This window comes from Pleurodeles waltl, chromosome 10 (assembly GCF_031143425.1).
Source record: "Pleurodeles waltl isolate 20211129_DDA chromosome 10, aPleWal1.hap1.20221129, whole genome shotgun sequence".
Classification (NCBI taxonomy): Eukaryota; Metazoa; Chordata; class Amphibia; order Caudata; family Salamandridae; genus Pleurodeles; species Pleurodeles waltl.
The window spans coordinates 202,473,862-202,491,818 of record NC_090449.1 but is presented as its reverse complement, the minus strand read 5'-3'; the positions used below and the strand labels follow the sequence as shown (position 1 = coordinate 202,491,818).

Below are 17,957 nucleotides of genomic sequence, written 5' to 3'. Positions count from 1 at the left end.
AAAAGGGAAATTTCTGAAATAGTAATGTAAAATCCAACTTCAACAGTAAGTAGGTATGCTTACTACCATTCCAACCATACCAAATATGACAAGCCTATTTCTCTCAGATCAGAAATTACCACTTAAAAGCTTAGGAGGGAATCTCTAATGATGGCCTATGAGAGGAGCAGGCTTCATAGTAGTGAAAAACGACTTTGGGGGTTTATCACTACCAGGACATGTGAAATTTATAAGTACATGTCCTACCTTTTACTTACATAGCATCCTGCCCAATGGGTTACCTAGGGCCTGCCTTAGGGGTGACTTAGGTGTACGAAAAGGGCAGTTTAAGGCTTGGTAAGTACTTTTAAATGTCAAGTCGAAGTGACAGTGTAACTGCACACACAGGTCTAGCAATGTCAGACCTGAGACATGGTGAGGATGCTACTTATGTGGGTGGCACAGTCTGTGCTGCAGGCCTCCTAGTAGCATTGAATTTACAGGCCCTGGGCACCTCAAGTGCACTTTACTAGGGACTTATAGGTAAATTAAATATGCCAATTGGGTATGAGCCAATTTTACCATGTTTAGGGGAGAGAGCACAAGCACTTTAGCACAGGACAGCAGTGGTAAAGTGCACAGAGTCCTAAAACCAGCCTAAGTGAGGTCCGAAAAAGAGGAGGATGAAGGCAAAAAGTTTGGAGTGACCCTTCAGAAAGGGCCATATTCTTACACCATTGAACTAAATGGTGTAGTCAATAAAATGCTTCAACGCCTCATCAGTTATTAAGCTCTATAAAAATCTGCAGTACAGTAGAATTTACCTTTGTCATACTATCTCCATTCTTTCCATTAAAAAAACATTAACAAAAGAGAGGGAGACAATGAGAAATCCAGAGAGAATGAAATATAGAGGGGCATGGAAAGTAAAACAGACCAAGTGAATGAGAAAGTGAGCGATCAGTAAAATGCACTTAGAGAAGGAGAGTAAGGGAAAAGATAGAGAAAGACAGAGAGGGACAATCACTGTTAATGACAAGGAGGAAGTTGTTTAAAAAACAAAGATCAAAGGAAGGAGCACGAGATAATTAGAGAGAGAGATGAAGCGAGAGACAGGTATTAAATTAAAGACAGGGAAAGAGAGGAAGAGATAGATAATGAGAACAAGATAGAGGCAGTGACAGAGAGACACACACACAGTAAGTGAAAAAGAAAGTGTATAAGAGAGAGTGACAATCAGATTGAGACAAGAAATAGAAAATAGAATAGAAAATAGAATGTGTGAAAGTTAGAATGGACTGAAAGAGAGAGAAAAATCCATGCTTAGAAAAAGGGACAGAAAGCCAAAGAAAGAGAAGATTCAAAATGAGAGACAATGAATAAGAAACAGACAGAGAAAGAGTGCAACGAAGACTGTGCTGGAAAGTGTACAATAATATTATTTTAGTTAGAGATGAATGCAAATCTTGTTAGACTGTGTGAGACAGACAGAGAGCGACAAACAGAAAAAATACAACATGCAAGAAGAGAGCAATAGGCATTGTGATTGAGAAGTAAAGGAATGAAATCTACACTAACAGAAATAGTCAAATGATTTATGTGTGTGTTGGTGTAAGTGGGAGACAGTGACCTTCTGCTATAATTTAATCTTTAATTCAGTTTGTTTTCAAATGTCAACATGAGTCTCACCGCTTCACTGCACTTGCCCTTTGAAACTAACAAAGCTATTATAAGGTCTAGTTCTAGGTTGTCATACATTTAAAGGACATTTTTCAGCATTTATGAAACGTATGCTTTCATATATCATCATTACTTAGAGTGTAACCATACTGGAAGTCACACATATAGAGAGCGAGACGTAAAAAAAAGATGGAGAGGTGAAAGACAGAGAAAAAACAAAGAGGGTGAGAAACAGAGAAAGACAGAGAGAAATGGAGAGCGAAAGGGCTAGAGGGAGGCAGAAAGAGACAAAGCATGAAACACAATGAGAGAAAGTCAGCGAGAGAAAGAGATAAAGACAGACTAAAAGACAGATAGGGAGATAGACAGCAACACAAAGAGTAAGAGAGAGGAATTTGGGGAAAGACACAGAGACATAGAAAGAGAGTGTAAGTTTAAAGTACAGAGTTGAGTGTGAGAGAGTGAATGGTTGAGTGTGTGGGACATGAAGCTATGGGGGGGGATGAAATGAGAAAGTTAGTGAATACTTTCACTGTGAGAGAAAGTGAACCAGACTTAGAGAGAGAAATAAAGCAAAAAAGAGAGGCAACAAATGAGTCAGAGACAGAAAGAACTGGAGCTAAACATGAGGAAGATTGAAAGTGATAGGTGACATACTGACTTTCTGCCATACTTAGTCTTCCCACTGTCAACATATTTTTCACCACTTAACTACAGTTCCCCTTTGTAGTAATCTTTACAATTTTCTTAGTTTAAGTCTAGGTACCTATAACCCTCCACTTTTTTTTTAACAAAAGCCAAACTCATGGTATAGATTTTTTATTTTCCTTGTGTGAGAAATTAAGTTGTTGGTTGAACAGATGTGAGCCCTTTTCAAGCAACAGCCATAATCCTTGTCAGGGTGAACCACAAAAAGTCACTAAATTAGCTTAGAGGCAATGTGTAAAGTATGTATGCAGCACCTAAACAGTAATACAATGAAACACAACACAAGAAAAATCTCACAGCAATTTAGAAAAATAGAGTAAAAATGTATAAATTACTTGACACCAAAACAAAACAAAATCCAGTCACTCGAACCAGAGTTATGAATTTTTAAAGTTTAAAGTGAATAATAGCCTGTAAAAGTTCAAATCGACAACTGCAGACATCTAGTCACGTGAGGTTGGGGCAAAGTCAAAAGTTATAGCCGACCACGATGGAGTGCGCCTCGGATACACAATTTGGATTGGGCCTGGTCTCCACTTACCTTCGGACTTGAAAAAAACTTTGAAGAAAAAATGCCTGAGATGGTAATGTTTGATGTGGCAAGGCAACCAGCGGTATCCAAGGAGGATGTTTTGTCTTTGGGGAGCCACTGGACAAAGTTTCAGTGTAAAGATTTCTATGTTCAGACTTTGGGCCTGATTCTGAACTTAGTGGATGGCATTCTCAGCCACAAAGGTGACGGATATCCCGCCTGCTGAAAGCTAAATCCCATTTCAGCCTATGGGATTTATATTTTGGCGGACTGGATATTCATCACCGTTGTGACTGATTTACCCATCCGCCAAGTTCTAAATCTCTTTTTTCAAAGTTAAAAATCTTCAGTGGGACAAAGGACTACACGAGCCCAGATACTCCCTTCTGCTCTATCTATCTATCTATCTATCTATCTATCTATCTATCTATCTATCTATCTATCTATCTATCTATCTATCTATCTATCATTGTAAGATCTTGTATAGCGCATAACTATCCAAAAAAGAGTTTCTCAGCGATTCAACAGGAAGGCAGAGAAAAGTGATCCGACTACCAGACTTTTTACGAAAGGTGGTCAGTGAGGGGCAGCATATCAGGGACTCAGGTATGGTGTTCCACAGTTTAGGGCCCAAGTATGAGAAGTTCTGCCCATGTGAGCCATTTTAACTCTGGGAACCAAACAGAGGTACTGGTTGCTCGATCGAAGGAAGTGAGCTGGCTGGTATGGTACCACCAATTCCGATAGGTAGAGTGGACCTGTACTCAATCTAGCTTTATGCATATAGTATAAGGCTTTCAACTGTATGCGTTTGTCCACTGTAAGCTAGTGAAATTTGCAAAGGAGACATGACACACAGACATGTTTGGGAAGACAATATAGAAGCCTGGTAGCAGAGTTCTGCAAGACTTGTAGGTGTCTAAAAGAGGCCTTACCTGCCCCTAAGTAGAGGATGTTTCCGTAATCCAGTCTTGATTAAAGCAAGGCTTGGATGACTGTACTTTGAACTGAGAAAGGAAGCATCCAGATGATTTTTTCCATCATTTCAGGACAGCTAAGCAGGTGGACACTACCTTTGTGATTTGAGATTTTATCAACAGACTGACATCTAGCCAAAAATCTAAGTTCTTTACTTTGGAGACCAGTTCCGGGAGATTGCCTAAGGTCTTGGGCCATTGCTGGGGACCCCATAGCCGTGGGTTCTTACCCATCACCCAACTTCTGTCTTATCGACATTAAACACTAATGAGGTAGTATTCATCTACTTTTAGATTTTACCCTGACAAGAATTCAGGGCATCGGAATTGTGGCCCTGAGCAGGTGACAGAGAAAAGAAGATTTGACCAGATCATCCAGGATAGAACTGTCCCATGGAGACCCAGGTTCGCCAGTTTTTCTAATAGAATGATATGTGAAACAGTATTAAAGGCTACGCTAAGATTGAGTAAGATCAGCCCAGGCAATCCGCCATTATTCAGAAGTCGTCTTAGATGTTTAGTGACTCCCAGAAGGGCGGATTCAGTACTATGTCCCACTCTAAGGCCCGACTGTGAGGGATGAAATTTTTTTTGAGAGTCCACCAAGGCGGTAAGTTGCACATTAACAAGTTGCTCCAAGATTTTGGTGAAGAAGGGAAGCATCGAATGTGGTCTGAAGTTAGACCAACTTGAGGAATCCAAATATGGCTTTTTAAGAGGGGCAGAAGCATAGCGTGCTTCCATGCCTGAGGAATTGCGTCCCTCTTGTAAGGAGGAGTTGAGGACAGCTGTCAGTAGTAGTATTAGGTCAGAATGCAGTGTACTAGTGTTTGACGGAGGAAGAGGGTCGCGAGGAGATCCAGACTTTATGGAATGCAAGAGGGTCTTAAAGAAAGACGTGCCCAGAGGGGCAAATTAGTTCATTTTTTGAGTGGCTTGCAAAGCACTGATGTTATGTGCTTCGCAGCTAGATCAATCCATCAGTGAGCTGGTGCTGCAGATATTACCATCCATCTGACATTCGCTTGTCAATGCAGTTGTAAGAGAGTGTTGTATAGGTCACCTTTTTTTTGTTACAAAAAAGTGTGCTAGATTTATTACAAGAGTCATGGCATATGCAGGGAGTGCAGAATTATTAGGCAAATGAGTATTTTGACCACATCATCCTCTTTATGCATGTTGTCTTACTCCAAGCTGTATAGGCTCGAAAGCCTACTACCAATTAAGCATATTAGGTGATGTGCATCTCTGTAATGAGAAGGGGTGTGGTCTAATGACATCAACACCCTATATCAGGTGTGCATAATTATTAGGCAACTTCCTTTCCTTTGGCAAAATGGGTCAAAAGAAGGACTTGACAGGCTCAGAAAAGTCAAAAATAGTGAGATATCTTGCAGAGGTATGCAGCACTCTTAAAATTGCAAAGCTTCTGAAGCGTGATCATCGAACAATCAAGCGTTTCATTCAAAATAGTCAACAGGGTCGCAAGAAGCGTGTGGAAAAACCAAGGCGCAAAATAACTGCCCATGAACTGAGAAAAGTCAAGCGTGCAGCTGCCACGATGCCACTTGCCACCAGTTTGGCCATATTTCAGCGCTGCAACATCACTGGAGTGCCCAAAAGCACAAGGTGTGCAATACTCAGAGACATGGCCAAGGTAAGAAAGGCTGAAAGACGACCACCACTGAACAAGACACACAAGCTGAAACGTCAAGACTGGGCCAAGAAATATCTCAAGACTGATTTTTCTAAGGTTTTATGGACTGATGAAATGAGAGTGAGTCTTGATGGGCCAGATGGATGGGCCCGTGGCTGGATTGGTAAAGGGCAGAGAGCTCCAGTCCGACTCAGACGCCAGCAAGGTGGAGGTGGAGTACTGGTTTGGGCTGGTATCATCAAAGATGAGCTTGTGGGGCCTTTTCGGGTTGAGGATGGAGTCAAGCTCAACTCCCAGTCCTACTGCCAGTTCCTGGAAGACACCTTCTTCAAGCAGTGGTACAGGAAGAAGTCTGCATCCTTCAAGAAAAACATGATTTTCATGCAGGACAATGCTCCATCACACGCGTCCAAGTACTCCACAGCGTGGCTGGCAAGAAAGGGTATAAAAGAAGGAAATCTAATGACATGGCCTCCTTGTTCACCTGATCTGAACCCCATTGAGAACCTGTGGTCCATCATCAAATGTGAGATTTACAAGGAGGGAAAACAGTACACCTCTCTGAACAGTGTCTGGGAGGCTGTGGTTGCTGCTGCACGCAATGTTGATGGTGAACAGATCAAAACACTGACATAATCCATGGATGGCAGGCTTTTGAGTGTCCTTGCAAAGAAAGGTGGCTATATTGGTCACTGATTTGTTTTTGTTTTGTTTTTGAATGTCAGAAATGTATATTTGTGAATGTTGAGATGTTATATTGGTTTCACTGGTAATGAAAAATAATTGAAATGGGTATATATTTTTTTTGTTAAGTTGCCTAATAATTACGCACAGTGATAGTCACCTGCACACACAGATATCCCCCTAACATAGCTAAAACTAAAAACAAACTAAAAACTACTTCCTAAAATATTCAGTTTTGATATTAATGAGTTTTTTGGGTTCATTGAGAACATGGTTGTTGTTCAATAATAAAATTAATCCTCAAAAATACAACTTGCCTAATAATTCTGCACTCCCTGTAATTAAGCTTTCCGGAAATCAATTTAAATTGTTACTGAGAAAACCCTACCAAAACTCCAATCATCTGACATGGTTTTCACAGAGTGACGGATTTTTTTGTTTTACATATGTGAAGTTTGCAATTTAGACATTTAATGGTGAAAAAAACACTGAAAATACAAATAGATAATACTTTAACCAAATATTTTATTTTGAATTTACAAATAAAAAAACAATTAAAATACAGTTTGTAATACAAGATATACAGCATAGTTTTAACACTTAGGAATGTCAATTTGCATGCAATAATTTCTCTCATTAATTAAAATTTTCTATTAATGTGAAATGGACTTTTTCACTCTGCAGATTTAGCAACAAGCTTGATTGTAGCTCGAAGTTTGAATCCTCAATTTACAAGTTTTTTTTAACCTGCTTGCCCAATTTCAGCAGAACTTGGGTCTGCTTTGAGACTTCAGATTAGGCTGTTGTAAAATTTAGTTGCTGTACTTCTGATGGGACAATCATATCCTCCTTTAAAAGGTACATTGCATGCTGCTCTTATCTGAGGCAACCCACCATTGCAGTTCTATAAGGAAATTTATTTTTATGATGATTTTTCATTTTTGGAAAAAAAGAAGCCTGGCAGCCTCAGGCAGCAGACTCCAGAACTGGCCTTGTGACAATATACAGCACCACAAGGGAACACGTGACCTGCACATTCCATGAAGTTTCATGCCTCTCAGAAGGCTGTGAGGCGCTATTTGTACATAGCGGAAATACAACATGAATGTACATTTCAGATTGCTATCAAATTAAAGGGAAAAAGCACATTATTCTCCTCTCTGATTTGAGTATGCAGGTCTTGTAACTGAATGCTCAACACTCGCTGTAAGTATGATGTAAACAGAACATCGGAGATCTCAGGCATGAAAACTTCAGCACAAACGTGGTTTTAATCCATGATGCACTGTTGGTGCATGCAGAAAGTAAAGAGTAATAAAAGAAGCATTCCCAGTAGGCAGCAGAAAAGCACTGTCTCCATAACTTTTTAATACCATATAAAAGTGCAAACAATGATAACCACTCATTTTTTCAATTTTTCATAAAACTGGAAAAGACAGAAATTACTCCATCGTAATTCACAACAAATAGTAACTGAAAACGGTAACCTCTACATATACTGCACTTATAATAAGGTGGACAGGATATCTGTCATGTTTGTGACAGAGCAACCCATCTGCCAAACTCTAAATCGGACCCATAATATGTTATGTGCTACATTTTTACACGGGGATTCCCAGCTTTTTATATTTAAAGAGCATCTGAATCTAAAAATGATACTTGCTGCTGCTCAGCTATCTTTAGAGATAGGCAGTGGGTTCTAGAGATAAGCAGTGGGTTCTTCCACTAGGAATATTCTCGTTGCCACACTTTCAGCGTTCAGATACTACATGTATGACATAGTAATAAGAACATTTAAACTAACAGTAATGTAGACTAGTCGTTAATTTGAAAATCTGATAGAGACTTTTAGCAGCAAATTCCTTACCTTTGATTTTCCCAGGCTGGATCCGGAAACTTTTGCTGACCAATACCCCTTGTGCGCACCTTCAGGTGGCTCCAGTCAGCTCCTTGTGGTGTCATTGGCTCCGGAAATGACATTGTGGTCACCTATGCAGGTGCCACCCAGGTTCACTGGCATCAGTTCTTTTCTTTCCATGCCAGTTAGCTCAGATCTGGAAAGAGCTACCCCTGTCACTTTTTGACAGGCCTTTTTTTTAAAACATTTTGTCGAGGTTTTCTTTGTGTGTGTCGAGGATGTCATTGAGAAAGGCGGGTTCAAACTTAGTATTGCCTATGTCTGTTATGGACCCCCATCTCATTTACTTCTGGTGTCTCAAGCGCAACCACGACTCCAAGTTGTGCTCGGACTGCTGGGCCGTGGCGCTGAAGGCTTTGAGGAAGTAGTCCCTAAAGCTCCTTGCGGCCCGGCAGTCGGCAGCACCGGCACGTGGGACTCCGAGGAGGTCTTGGTATGGTCAAGAAGGAAGTTGCGGGACTGCTCCCGGAACCCCAGGTCCTGGTCTTCCCATTTGAGGTCCTCAGGGCACTCGGGAAAGAGCATAAGAAGAAGTCTAAGAGGACTTCGACTTCATCTCATACGTCGGCCGACAAGACGAGTGGGGAATATAGGTGTTGCCAGCATGGCTCTGCGGAGCCATTCCCCAGTTTGACTCCACGCCTCTCTCCATTTCCGGGGGCCAGTTCCACACCCACTGAGATCAAGTAGTTTTACAAGACCATGCACCGCCTATTTGAGCAAGCCGACCCCTGTGGTGCGCCTTCTGGTCTTGCAGGTTTGAAGGAGGCCCCGACTGGTTCCACGGCAGCAGCTTTGGCCTCAGCTCCGGGAGTCTCACGGATCCGGACTGGCGCCGGTCGTATCCAGGTGACCTTCTACGGCGCCGTTCCCGATGATGATGCACCCAGCGCCGTCAGCCACATTCTCATTACTGATGTTCCAGAGCCGGAACAAAAACAGGTGCCAGACCATTGCCTAAGCCTTATTTTTCACAGCCAGGCATTGGAGAAGAGTGGGAGTGGTCACTGGACCCCTTAGAGCACCAGTTGGACAGATCTTGTATGAGGAGCTAGGAGAGGTCAGTTGGCTAGACACCTCTCCAGATACTGGGTTGCTCTCTCCCCCAACTGTGGTTACGGAGGAGGGAGCTTCCTATGCAATGGTGGTGCATAGGGCAACAGAGGTTCTGAAACGGCCTTCAGTGACTGTCAAGACAAACATCTTGACAGAAGTGCTTCAGCCTGGGGCTTCTACATCCGAACCCCTTCTGCCCTTCAACAAAGTACGTACAGACCCTCCTGCTGGAACTTGGCCAAAGCCCAGTACAGGGGCTTCTGTAAATAGGACGATCTTCTGATGCCATCGCCCTGCACCGGGCGACCCTAGTTTCATCAGCCAACACCCCACCCCTGAGAGCTTGGTAGTCCAAGCCTCCACATCCCATGGCGCATTTCCTTCCGCTCCCCGGACAGAGGCTGGACCATCTTGTGAAGAAGTTGTTTTCTTCCACCAGCCTGGCACTGAGGTCATTGAACACCTCATGCTTTTTGGGCCATTTCTCAGATACCATTTGGGAAACGGTTGCGCAAGTGCTGCCTCAGGTCCTGGAGAAGGCCCAGGTCATACTCTCCCAGGCAGTAAAAGGTGGGAGAGATGCAGCTAAGTTCACCATTCAGTGTGGCTTAGTTATGATTGACTCAATTGGCGGAGCGGTTGCTTTGACAGTGGCTTTAAGGAGCCATGCCTGGCGGAGGACATCTGTTTTTTGAGGGGATGTCCAAACCTGATGGACATGCTCTTAAATGGCACTTGCTTGTTTGGCGATAAGGCAGATTAGGCGGTGGAGCGCTTTAAGGAATCTAGGGCTATGGCCAAGTCCTTGGGCTTCTCTGCGACTCCTCAACCATCGTCTGCCGTTCGCCCTTTTTGTGGCTACAGAAGGGGAGTGGTACCATGCCAGCCCTATGCCAGCCACGGTCCCACGCCACCGACCCAGGGTATGCGAGGACATGGGCACGGTTCCTTCAGACCTAGAGGGTGTCCAGGCCAGAAGTCGTATGCCACACAGCCCGAGAGCTGCAGCCTCAAAGCCCTCCTAGTTTGGATCTGCAGGACTATGCTGGCTCAATTGGAAGGAGAACTCACCATCATCTCCTCCACTGGAAGTTTGTAGCATCACATGCATGGTGACTGCAGATCATCATGAAGGGCCATACCCTGCCTTTCCAATCCTTTCCTACCCCCATTCCGCCAACATTCAAATGGCTGGCGGAGGATCATCTGTTACTACTCTGAGAGGAAGTTACAGCTCTCCTGGCCAAGAGAGCCATAGAAAGGGTTCAGAAGAACGCAGTGGTTGTAATTCCCGGTACTTTCTGATACCCAAAAAGAACAAGGGTCTTTGCCTTATTCTGGACCTATTGACCGTAAATTCCTTCCTCAAGGAGGAGAAGTTCAAGATGCTTGCGTTGGTTCAGGTCTTGTCTGCCCTCTACTACCTAGAAGACTGGTTGGTAGTGCTGGACTTGCAGGATGGGTATTTTCATATCCACATCCTGCCGGCCCACAGGTGTTACTTATGTTTCAAGGTAGGCCACAAACACTTTCAGTTCAACATGCTGCCATTTGGCCTTAGCAGCGCCCCTCAGTGTTCACGAAGGTGATGGCAGTGGTTGCAGCTCATCTGCGCAGGTCAGGGGTTTCAGCCTTCCCCTAACTCAACGACTGGCTGTTGAAGGCGGCCTCGCCCCAGGCTGTTGTCTCCCACCTCCAGACTACAGCGAACCTTCTGCTTTTGCTGGAGTTCACTATAAACATGCCAAAGTCACATCTGACTCCCTCTCAGATGCTCTCTTCCATAAGAGCTGTTGTGGACACAGTGCAGTTTCGGGCTTATCCTCCCAAGCAGCGAGTCCAGGATATTCAGGCTATGATGCCGATGTTTCAGCCTCTCTCCTGGGTTTTGGTGAGTCTGACTCTGAGGCTCCTGGGCCTCATGGCCTCCTGCATTCTGCATCCTGCTGGTAAAACATGCCAGATGGCATATGTGGGCTCTGCAGTGGAATCTGAAGTTCCAGTGGGCGCAGCATCAGGGAATTCTCTCCGACCACGTCCAGATCTCAGAGGGAACTGCAAGAGACTTGCAGTTGTGGACTTCGAACCACGATTGGGTGAGAGGCAGACTCCTCTCCCTTACCCAACCAGACCTTACAGTAGTGGCAGATGTGTCACTACTGGGATGAGGCAGTCATCTGGGAGAGGTGGAGATCAGAGGACCCTGGTCTCCTGCAAAATTCAGACTCCACATAACATGTTGGAGCTCAGGGCGATCCGATTAGCGTTGATGGCATTTCTAACCTTGATTAAGGGGAAGCTAGTACAGGTGTTCACAGACAACACTACCACCAAGGGATACTACAACAAGCAGGGCAGAATGGGGTCATGGACCCTTTGTCAAGAGTCCCTGCATCTCTGAACATGGCTGGAGCAGCAGGGCGTAACGCTGGTGGTTCAACACCTGGCAGGTTCTCAGCCTTCGATGGCTAGTGGATCACGAATGGCGTCTCCATTCAGAGGTGGTGCAAGGCCTCTTTCAGCTATGGAAGAGCCTTGGTTAGATCTATTCGCCTCTGAAGAGAACGTACAGCAGTATTGGGTGTTGGAGTTTCCAAGTGGGCAATTCCTCAACCACGCTTTTCATCACATGTGGAGCTTACCACTCCTGCCCAGAGTTCTCAAGAAGATCAAGAACAACCAGGCCCAAGTAATCCTTGTGGCTCCAGACTGAGAATGGAGAGTCTGGTATCCTGAGTTTCTAAAAATGAGCATTGATCCTCCGATCAGGTTGCTCCTTCAGGAGAATCTTCTGTTGCAGCAGCAGGCGAGGGTTCTCCACCCAAACCAGTAAATTCTGTGCCTTCGTGCGTGGAGATTGAGTGGTGACAGTTGACAGCTTTCGACCTTCCTCCCGAAGTCGGTAACTTTAGCTTGGCAGCTAGGTGTTCCTCCACAAAAACAGTAGACGCCTGCCTTTGGCAAAGATTTGTAGGATATTGTACAAAGAATTCTATAGATCCTCTATCTGCCTCTCTATCTGATATTCTCCATCTCTCTCTTTCTCTTGCCCAACAGGGTTCCTCTCTGGGCACTCTGAAGGGCTATCTCTCTGCTCTGTCTGACTTTTTTTTGGCTATTCAAGTCCCCTATTGTAAATAGGCTTCTTAAAGGTCTTGTAAATCTGTTTCCCCATACGCCCTTTAGCATGCTTCAGTGGGATCTTAACCTGGTTTTCGCTTACCGTATGTGTGCTCCCTTTGGGCCACTGCACAATTGTCCCTTCTGGCTGCTTACCATCAAGACAGCCTTCTTAGTTGCAGTAACATCTGCCAGGAGGGTGAGTGAGATACAGGCCTTATTATCTAAGCAGCCGTATCTCATGATATTTCCAGAAAAGGTAGTGCTACACACCCGTTCCTCTTTCCTTCCTAAGGTGATGACCCCATTTCATCTGGGTCAAACCGTCACTTTCCCGACCCTCTTTTCTCCTCCACATTTCTCTTAGGAAAAGGAGCGACTCCACCAGCTGGACCCAAAAAGAGCATTGTCGTTCTGCCTTGTCTGCACAAAAGAGTTCTGAGTGGATGACCAACTCTTTGTGGGGTATGTGGGAGCGAAGATGGGTCAGTTAGTACAGAAGCGGACCATTTTGCGCTTGATTGTTCTCTGTATTAAGATCTGCTACGCCCTGCCTAAGAAGCAGCCTCACAAGGGCTTGCAGGCCCATTCCACCAGGGGAAAAGCTGTGACCACTGCATTATCACTTGGAGTCCCAGATTTGGACATCTGCCAGGCAGCACTGTGGACGTCTATGCAGATGTTTGCCAGACATTACTGCCTGGATAGTCAGGTTCTCAGGGACGAGCATTTAATCTGTTCGGTCCTGCAGGACTTTCTAGTCTAAAAACATTTGTCTGCAGCCCACGGCCAGGAGGACATGCTTGGGTATCTAATCAAAGGTAAGGAATCTGCAGCTAGATGTTTCTATCAGAAGAATAAGTTACTTACCTCCAGTAACACATAATCTGGTAGAGACTCTAGCTGCAGGTTACGTACACCCACCCATGCCTCCCGCTCTACAGAATAGTTTACTAGAGTTAGGGTGAGCCCTTTTTCAGGGCCCCAGTTTGGGCACACATATGCACCAGTTCTTATCATGGCTCTGTGCTTCTGGCGTGAAAAGTTGTGATTAAAGTAACTGACATCCGCAAGCCTGGGGAGTGCCTATATGGGTGTCCGCGGCATCACTTCCGGCACTAACGACGCCATGCGGAGCCAATGGAGCCAACCGATGGAGCGCACAAGTGGTATTGCTCAGCAAAAGTTTCTGTATCCAGCCTGATGCCTGGGAAAATCAGAGGTAAGGAATCTGCAGCTAGATAGACTCTCTTCCAGATAATGCATTAACGAAGGTAATAAACTTGTTCTTCTGTCACTGCTGATTTTCAAAACATATTTTTTCATAATAATACTGACAATTTATTTAATACTTCCCTTATTTATTAGTTGGTCTTATAATATTCAATTTTTTGTTTTTCTAGATCACATCGTGCACTTATTAATGTTTGGATTCCCTCTGTTTTTCTCAGAGGTAAAGCTACCAACGCATTCCATGTCTATCAGGTAGGGAAAGGTTTTCTTTGTAGAAGTTGTCATTGACAAAGTTTTTGAGGTCATGCACTTTAAAGCTCCCCAATCATGGCAGTCTATGTGATTACATTTATTTTATTGTACTGGATTGATGTACTTAATGTATTTAATTAATGTATATTTTTTCACAGCATTTTATTTTAAATGCAAATTGTTGTTATAATGCAAATTGTTCCTAATAACATATGCATCCTGGACAATTTGCAGTTAAAATAACATTTTATGTTACACTATCTGCCAGTATTAGTTTCCCTAAATCCTGCACAACACTGACAAATTGTTTCCAGATTGAATTCAGTAAATGTAAAAAAAAATGCTTGACTACCCTAGAATTACATCTTCAGGGAATTTGACATTTCATTTTCTTTGGGGCTGTATAAAATGCAACAGCGACGCACATTTTTGTGCTAGTTGGATAATTTTGCACTGGTGCCTTGTCTTGCTTTGTCTGTCTTGGATTAACATTCTTCCCAGCCACTTTCAACAAAATGTTATTTTTGCACTGGTCATTCTGTGCAAAAAGTTGGCTTGCACTCTCCGTCGGTGTAATTGCCACATCAAAACAAATCCTGGCCCCACTGGTCAACAGTCCGGAGCGACTTCGATATTTTCTGCCACAGTATAGTTTATGCCATCTGCCACCTACAATACGGAAATAATGAAGCGATCATATTATTTATTCTATTTAGTGTAGACCTTGATTTAGTCACGTGAGTTTTTGTTTATTTTCCTGTTGTTTTTAAGAGTAGGTTGAAGATCTGTTACACAGCAGGTGAATGCTTAACTCCAAAGCAAGATAATTGAGAAAGCTTTGCTCAGCAGCTTGTGACTCACATGTCCAAGCATAATCTATGAAAGACATGTAAATCCTGATTTCAACCCAAAAGTAAGGAGAAAGCTACCCTTAGAATAAAAGATACAACACTTAGATGTCTGGATGATCCCCAGATTATACTCGATCTCTTGGTGGCACTATCAGTCATAACCTTGTGTTAGACATTCTTTCATCCAGAATGGGTATGTATGGAATGGTTCTAACCGATTCTGATCATTTGTTAAATTGGACTCCAACAAATCAGCAGCACTTAAATTAAAATACAGCAATCTACAAGGCTCAATTATATCTCCCCATCAAACTGGCTTTTAAATCATGGTTCTTTGTTGCAGGACAAAAACATATCCTTTAATTTATGCTCGAATGAAGCAAAATGGTATCCAAATGTGACCAGGATAGCTAAATTGTAAATACTGCATGCTAAGTTAATTAATCAAACGCATCGCTTTTCTTAAAACTACTCAAATGCAGTGTCTCCCTTACCCCCATAGTTCGAGAATGGCTCATGGCCCCCATGGAGAGCTCTGGCTCGCTAGTTCCACAGGTCTAAATTCTTTGCTTTATAAATGAAAAAAATCTTGACTTGAAGGAACACATTGCCAAACTGTCAGAAAGAGCTTCTTTTTAACTTCATTTACTGAGAAAAGTTAAACTTTTTATTCCTCCATCAGATTTCAGGAGAGCAGTACTAGTGTTAGTACTCTCGCCTCTGGAACTGATCTTTGCAAATCAACGGATGCACAATGTTACTGAGCCCTTATTGTTTCAATGAAGTTCTTGAATCTGTAGTGTTCTGCGACCTCCATTCCATGGACTCTCATACTGGGAACCAAGGGCCAGATGTACGAAGCATTTTTCAAGTCGCATAGGGGCCGAATAGCAGAATCGGCCTGTTTGCGACTTGAAAAATGCTTTTTGGGATGTACAAAGCCCAAACTGCGATTCAGTATCTTGTTACTGAATCACAGTTTGGGTTTTGCGATTCTATATTAGGAAGCGGCGTGTCAAGGGCGTCCCTTCCTAATTCCGAATCCAAATGGTATGTATGATTGTTTTGTGACCGCGAATGCAGTCGCAAAACAATCGCAGTTAGCACCAGTTTCGAACTGGTGCTAACCCATTCGCAAATGCGAATCCCCATTGTGAATAGCAGCGAAAATATTTTTTCAGAGCAGGCAGTGGTCCCACGGACCTCTGCCTGCTCTGAAAAAATGAAAAGAAAACTTTTCATTTTTGTTTTTGAAATGCATCTCGTTTTCCTTGAAGGAAAACGGCTGCATTTAAAAAACATCTGCTTTATTTAAAAGCAGTCACAGACATAGTGGTCTGCTGTCTCCAGCAGGCCACCATCCCTGTGAAGGCGGCCATTCCCAATGGGGTCGCAAATTGCAACCTACCTCATGAATATTCATGTGGTAGGTCATTTGCGACCCCATTGGGAATCGCAAACAGTGTAAAGTACACTGTTGTACATCCGGTTTTGCGACTTGCAAATTGCGAGTCTCTAAAACTTGCAGTTTGCGAGTCACAAAACCGGATCCTTGTACTTGTGGCCCCTAGTACTCCATTTAGCACTTGACTCTAGATAATGAGGCACAGCAATCTAAGACTGATTCCGAGAAGTGTTGTGTGCTACACACCCAGAACTCAGCCGCGCACACGATAAAAATAATCAGTGTTAGTGCTTTACTTTAATGCACACAAAACTAAATTCTACATACAAAAGTATATATATATGCAAGCTTTAACGTTTAATTACAAATTGGAATACTTCCTAAAGGCAATTAGCTTAATACCCAGGGTGCAAATCACAAAGCCTAAAGAAATGTGATGAAAGGTAATCAGCCCCCTAAATCTAGCCTATGCTATTTGGTTCATACGCTGCTTCCCTATTCAAAAGTAATGCCTCCTGACTTTGCCACATATAAATATAAAGGGCATACAGCCTTTAATATCGGGTGCCCAGGACAAGGTGGTCTCACACTCGGTCATAGTTGCCATGTGCCGAGGACGAGAGTACCTCGTCCTGGTACCGGCCCTCAGGGAAAGTGCTAGCGCCCTCCCAAGGACCTCGCACCCCCCTCCCATGGGCAGGGATGGAAGGGGAATCGCTTCCCCTTGCACCCCCGGCCCTCCGGCCCCCCAGTGACGTCTGATGACATGAGGGCGCAATCACACACTGACCTCATCAGAGGCCACCTTGTCGTGCTGGAAGCTCACCTTTCTGCACGGATCGGAAGAGAAATGCAAAGATCGGAAGAGAAATGCTTTGCATTCCTCTTCCGATCGGGGCTGGGGCAGGCAGAGGCATCAAAGGAAAGTAAAGGCCTTTTCCTTTCCTTTGATGTCTCTTAGAGCATTTCTGCAGCCAGATTATGAATCGATCGGGCTACAGAAATGCCCACTAGACACCAGGGATGGGTTTATTTTGGTTGTTTATTTCGTTTTTATGTATAATGGGAGCGGCCCCTTTGGCAAGGGCCGCTCTCCAGGGGGGGCAATTTATTTTAGGCCATTTCAGCCTCCCTTGAGGGCAGGTAGGCCTATTTCTATAAGGCCGATCTGCCCCAGGGGGGACAGAAACCACCTAGGCGCCAGGGATTGATGTGTGCATGCATGTTTTGTTTGGGGGGCAGCCCCTTGGGCAAGGGTCGATCCCCATGGGGCACATTACTGTTGGCCATTTCTGCTCCCCTTGGGGCAGATCGGCCTATTTTTGTAAGGCCCATCTGCCCCCAAGTGGGGGCAGAAAGTCTAGACGAGACCAGGGAATATTTTTTTTCAAATAAGAGGGTGGGGGTATGGCCATACCCCCACCCCAAATAAATGGGGACAAAGTTGTTCTGCCCACTGGTGGGCAAATGGGGCAATTACCCCCGATCCACTCCCCAGGGGGGCAGAAAGCCTACTAGATGAAGGGAATTAAAAAAAAATAATGGGGTGGTGGCTACCCACCTGTATGGGCATGGTTATGTCCACAACCCAACTGAAGGGGGTAACAGTCTTTCAGCTCTCCCCCCACCACACACACTAAAAGATCTTATCCGAACAGCAAGCAAGAGGACATTTGATTATTTTGGGTTTTAGTTTTACAATTGGGCCATTAGAGCTTGTCTAACTCTCAAAATCGTCCCACTTGGAATGGTGAGGGCTGCACTTTTTGAACTTTGGGACGCTGCCATGTAGAAAAATCTGCGAGACCTAGACACATCTGAAAACTAAACATCTGGGTGAGTCCAGGGTGGTGTGCTTCACATGCACCCCGTACCATTTTCCTACCCACAATGCCCTTCAAACCT

General features: G+C 44.0%; 1 protein-coding gene across 2 annotated transcripts in view; it reads left to right on the top strand.

Moving 5' to 3' along the window:
• The window catches only part of SNX29 (sorting nexin 29), a 1,353,458-nt gene that overhangs the window by 783,929 nt on the left and 551,572 nt on the right, over positions 1-17,957 (top strand). For both annotated transcript variants that reach the window (XM_069210178.1, XM_069210180.1), the window contains one exon: positions 13,715-13,796. In XM_069210178.1, the coding sequence (XP_069066279.1) occupies positions 13,715-13,796 (82 nt within the window). The remainder of the gene's footprint in view (positions 1-13,714; positions 13,797-17,957) is intronic.